This window comes from Myotis davidii, unplaced genomic scaffold (genome assembly GCF_000327345.1).
Source record: "Myotis davidii unplaced genomic scaffold, ASM32734v1 scaffold1, whole genome shotgun sequence".
Lineage (NCBI taxonomy): Eukaryota > Metazoa > Chordata > Mammalia > Chiroptera > Vespertilionidae > Myotis > Myotis davidii.
This window is the reverse complement of record NW_006294681.1, coordinates 1,588,649-1,594,543: the sequence shown is the minus strand read 5'-3', so window position 1 is coordinate 1,594,543 and position 5,895 is coordinate 1,588,649. Positions and strand designations below refer to the sequence as shown.

General features: G+C 39.7%; 1 protein-coding gene across 1 annotated transcript in view; it reads right to left on the bottom strand.

Moving 5' to 3' along the window:
* Positions 1-5,895, bottom strand: part of GGH (gamma-glutamyl hydrolase) — a 41,374-nt gene that overhangs the window by 3,989 nt on the left and 31,490 nt on the right. The window contains exons 7-9 of the mRNA XM_015567405.1: positions 4,639-4,689; positions 1,397-1,481; positions 259-431 (exon numbers count right to left, since the gene is read on the bottom strand). Of these exons, the coding sequence (XP_015422891.1) occupies positions 259-431; positions 1,397-1,481; positions 4,639-4,689 (309 nt within the window). The remainder of the gene's footprint in view (positions 1-258; positions 432-1,396; positions 1,482-4,638; positions 4,690-5,895) is intronic.

The window sequence follows — 5,895 nt, the reverse complement described above, 5'->3', positions numbered from 1 at the left end:
ATTCTGCTCTGCAATATACCTGAAACAAGGTAAGTACAAGGGAAAGAATTTAAACACAGAAAAATAAAATCCACTAAAACCACTATTCTCCAGTCAAAGCAATGAGTTATCAAAATTTAAAATTTCTTAAGCCACCCTCATAATTTGAGTACAAACATGGTCATTCACAACTCTGGCCTGTGTAAATAATTTAAAAGTTAATAAATGTCATGGGCACTTTTTACTTGATATTTGCTACTTACTAATCCTACCCAGCTAATGCTTCTTAAAGGGTCAAAAGGAGAATTCTCACTTTTAGTGAAGTTCAGCGGCATTGTGATTCCTTCGGTATTTGTGTGTGTTAATAATGACTCTCCACTGACCAGGTACGAAAGCTCTTCAAACCCAAGGCATGTACCCCACACCGGAAAGTAGTCTCCATCATCAAAACTCTTTGAAAGAGAAAACGAAGCTTACTCAACCTTTTCAAAACAAAAATTGTACATTTGGTTTGTTATTACAAGACCGGCACCTGAGAGATACATGCGTTTCTGAAGCATTTTCCAGGTTCCAAACGTAAGTTGCCATTTAACCTCCAAGCTCCCACACAATAACTCCGTTTTAATCAAACAAACTAGCCAACCTCAGTTGTTTTGGGAAAGAAACGGACATCTGCCAGTCAACTACCAAATAATACAAGTAACAGGGACTATAAATATTAAAGACGATGCTAGATAAAATGCCTATTTTTACATCTTGTATAAATCTTGTCGCTTTGGATAATTGTCTGGTTTTGAACACACTCCTTCCTCCATTATCTCAGAATTTATAGATACATCAACTAGGTGGGGACAAAGAGCAGCTTTCAAGAGCAGATGAAAATTAGTAATATGTGAATAACGCCCAGTACATAAAAAAACAGCCTACTAAGCCACCATGAGGACCCAGTTCACATTAGCGAGCACAAACAGAGAGGGCCGGTCAGCAAGCCTCTGAAGGGCCCCCGGAGCCCAGAATTAAATGAAATAGAAAATGAGCGATAGCCACCACTGGCTACTCATGAGCAGACACCTCATGAGGTGAGGGGATGATGAGGCTGGAGTAACTATGAAGGAAGTATTATCGTATGCCTGAAAAGGAATTATCCCCATGGAAAATTACAAAAATCCACCTGGGCCCCAGTTGGTGTGGGTCCGCCCATGGACCAAAAAGTCGCAGGCTCGATTCCCAGTCAGGGCACATGCCTGGATTGCAGGCTCGATCCCCAATAGGGGACATGCAGGAGGCAGCTGATGGATGATTCTCTCTCATTATGTTTCTATCTCTCCTTCTCCCTTCCTCACTCTTCAAGAAAGATAAATAAAAACATGTATTTTTAAAACCCCATCTGGAATAATAAGAAACAACTGATATTTACCTGTGTGGCAAGGCTGTAAAATATTTTGGCTGTGCGGGCATAACCTGACTTCTTGAGGTCAGCGCTTCCTCCAGGGAAGAGGACCCTGAAACAACATCCGAAAGAAAGCATTTCCATCCTGCCCGACAGAAACCAAACCATCTTTTTATTTCAAAACAACTCCTTCCTTATTACATAAGCAACAAGATCATTACAGAAAATGAGAAAACCAAGGCAAAAGAAAGTATGAAATACTTACAATCCTACCCATTTGTAAATTATTGAAGTTAAGAATACTTCTGTGCCTATTCTCCCAAAACTCCTTTGATAAACAAGTTTATTGTTGGCAAGGTGAATACATGGGGAGAAGGAGAGCACACAGAGCTAGAAATCAAGTAGAGATAACATCCCAAGTACAGGTAGGTTTACAGGAAGGTGATCCGTGATGCCAGCATCAACTACAGGTCCATTAATCATGACACAGGTTTGGCTCACAAAGAAGTTTTTCTTAACCATAAAGTACAAACTGATTATAAAAATATATGTACGCTAAAACTAAATATCCATGAGAATTTAATGCTATATTATCACCCTGAAATCTCTTCAGTAATAAGCATGGGATTAGAAGAGTTTTGAAAAAGAACACAATCCCATTTCTAGAAGTCTAGGTGGGGGAACGTGGGGGAAGGAGCAAACATTTCATTTTATTTTATTCTACCCATAAAGGTAAGAAATAGAAAAATATTTACTATGTTTTTACATCAACTTTTTAAACTAATTCTAAACTTTAAACATTATAATGTCTTGAAATAAGCAGGGATAGTCCAAAGAGATTATAAAAGTTAGATTAAATGTATTAACATTTTGCCCTAACTGGTTTGGCTCAAAGGATAGAGTGTCAGCCTGCGGACTCAAGTGTCCCAGGTTCGATTCCGGTCAAGGGCATGTACCTTGGTTGCAGGCACATATCCAGTAGGGAGTGTGCAGGAGGCAGCTGATCGATGTTTCTCTCTCATCGATGTTTCTAACTCTCTATCCCTCTCCCTTCCTCTCTGTAAAAAAAATCAATAAAATATATAGATTTTTTAAAAAGGTATTAACATTTTGAAAATACTTAACTATGAATTTGAGATATGTGAAATAATGCTGTTGAGATGGTTGTTCATTCAACAACTATACTCTGCATCTTGCATGAGCCAGGCTCAGTATTAGCCTGGACAGCCAGAGATGAGTAAGTTTTCCTGTTAGTAAGATCACAGTTCAGTATAAAATCATAAAAAGTATGAGGTGGAACACCTGCCACAAAACCATGCAGAAAATCCTACAATTCAAAGTGGATTAATGAAAACCCATTAGCAGTTCTCCCTTTTCATCAACTTAGTACTTACAAAGCTGCCTCTGATCAAACCTGGTATGTTTAAGCACAAAATCCTTTCATAAAGCAAAGCTTGGCCGCCCCTCCCAGTTGGCAAACTCCTTTAAAGCCAGGCTCTGCCTTTCCACCTCCATGCACCCCCACACGGGAAGGGCTCTACTGCATCGCAGGGACCGTGACGGTGCTTCTGAAGTGGCAGAGCAGTGCTCATTTCCTGGTGACCATGTGGAGGTTCCAGCACAGAGTCCAGCCTGGGCTTGTTTATTCTTGCCCGGGCCAAAGAACACTGAACATAACGGGGATTTTAAATGTTTTACTAAATGGAACTAATTTTATAATAAATATTTACTGAACCAAATTGAACTGAAGTCTATTTGATGAACAAGAATAGATCGATCTAGAGACAAATGGTAGGGGAGGGGAGATTAGAGAGCAACCAAAGGACTTGTATGCATGCATATTAGCATATCCAATAGACACAGACACTGGGGCGGTGGGGGCTTGCCCAGGATGGGAATGGTGGGCGGGGAGGAAGGGCCAATTGGAGAAAAAGGAGACATATGTAAAACTTTAGACAATAAAATAAATAAATACATACATAAATAAATAAATACATAAATAAGAAAAGCAGATCTTTAAACAAAAAATAAAAGAACTGAAGTCCGAAGGCAAGTTTTGAACACAGCCTTTTTAAAAAAATTGTAATAAATGAATACAGCTTTTTAAAAAAATTTTTTTAAAAAAGCTCTTTTTATAAAAACTTTACAGTAACATAGACTGCCTCCATCCCACTCCCAATCAGGAACAACCACCGCTAAAATCTGTTTCATTGACCTGACAGATTTCTGTTCCACGTGTCACCCTCACCCCTACCTTAAGAACCAAAGTAAACGGGAGTGTACCATACATACCACTATGTGCCTTGCTTTTTTCGTATAATATCACATTGTTCAAGTAACAACAGGGTCCAAAGCAGCACCGACAGATCCTGATTTTTAAACTGTCATACATTCTATCAGATGCAGACAGCCTCCTTTATTTACGAAATTCTCAACTGATGGGCTAATGGGTGGCTTCGAAATTGAGCGTATTTCAAACAATACTATAGTGCATATGTTTGGACCCAACTCTACACATGTGGGGGGTATAGACTTATAAAATAATATCCCTTACAAAGGATGTCCTGGCTCAAAGGGTACGTGCATTTTTAATTGCAATAGATATTAACAAAACTGGCCCCCAAAAGACTATGTAACTTACACAGCCATAAGCAAAGTATGAGAATACTTATTTCTTCGCATCTTCACCAAACAATATTAACGAATTTTCTGATCTTTGTCAACTTGATAGTTTTTAAAAATGTTTTTTAATTGCTAGAATTAGATTTCCTTTAATTATGCATAAGGGTGAACATTTTTTCATATTATTAAAAGTTGTGTTTTTTCTGTGAGGTAACCAATCATAACTTTTTTGGTGATGCCACAGTGTAGACAATTTTTTCCAAGTTCTATTCAAATCACCTTCTGAAAGAGAACTGAGTAGTATCCTTACGCTTAAGATTTATAAATCCCCCAAGCAAGCAATATGCCATGCCATTCAAAGTGGCTTCAAAATATTTAAGACAGGCATTAGAAGAACAAAGACTGTCACACATTTAAAAAAATGATATATGTCTACTGTGTAACATTAATTTCTTATGCTTCCTTCTCTGCAGGACAATTGCACCTCTCTCTCAACAATGTAATTCCTCTGAAAGAACTCAGAAAACTAATGGTACACCACTGTAAGACGGTTACACAGAAACACGTGGAATACTTATGTGTCCTTTTTTGCAAGAGCCGACAACATAGATCTCACACACCGTATCAAGCCAGTGTCACCAACTTACCCATTAATAGAATGGAAAAGCTTTACATACTCTTCATCAGTAAGATCAGGCCTGAAAACAAGAAAAACAGTGACGAAACATCCATTTCCAAACCTAAGAAAACAGTCAGGCTCTAAATGAAGTCACATTATTGTTAAAAGCCAGATGAAGAATAATTCTTAAATACTAGGTAATATCACCTCTTTACCTTCCTAGAGGCAGCTTTTCAAACTACATGTAAGCCACACAATTATGTCCTTATTTTGCTAATCAGACAAGTAAACATGCTTTCCTGTGGTCTAATATAATTTAATATTATGACGTATGTGTTCATATGCGAAATATCAAAGACCATGAGATTTGGGGATACAGAAAACAAATTGATGGTTACCAGATGGGAAGGGGGTTATGGGACTAGGTGAAAAAGGTGAAGGGATTAAGAGAAATAGTTCCCTCTCTCTTTAACTAAAAAAATACCACGTAAGCCTGGTAATGAGGACAAATGACACAGCATGACAAGGAGTGAAGGGCGTTGCTGCCAGTGGAGAGCACTTGCTCCACTTCAAATCAGCTCCAAATAACTTGGTTAAAAAAAAAAAAGAGGCCAAAAGTCAAGATTTTATTAGTCTTTTGCTTTGCTAATGTTTAAAATGCTGTGTGAACAAAGCACATTTTTAAACCAAAAGCAGCCCGTGGGGCGCCACATGCTACCCCTCAGGAAAGGGAGTCTCTGTGACTCCCACTAGGGCCAGGCCCACCATGGGAAATTGGGATAACCTAAGAGCACCAGGCACCTGAGAGAGAAGGCAGTAGAAAGAAGACAAAAGAAGACCAAAGACAAACTTCTTTACCTATTCCAGAATTTTGCCTATGTCTCCCATCCTCCACCTTTTTCCTTCTAACCTGCAGGAGTTGGCTCCCAGCATCCCACCTGCAGAAATGAACCTGACATTACCAGTGAGATCCTCTGTCTCATTCTACATTAGGTAACCCTTTGCAGGTTGCTCTGGAAATCTATTACATTGTTTTTATAGGATCGTATGATTCTAACTAGAGGCCCAGTGCACAAAAATTTGTGCGCTCGCGGGGCGGGAGGTGTCCCTCAGCCCAGCCTGTGCCCTCTTCCAGTCTGGGACCCCTCGGGAGATAATGACCTGCTGGCTTAGGCCTGCTCCCGGGTGGCAGAGGGCAGGCCCAATCCCTAGGTGTAGACCTTGGTCAGGCTCAGAGCAGGGCTGATTGGGGAGTTGGGGCGCCGCACCCGTCATGTACAGAGCA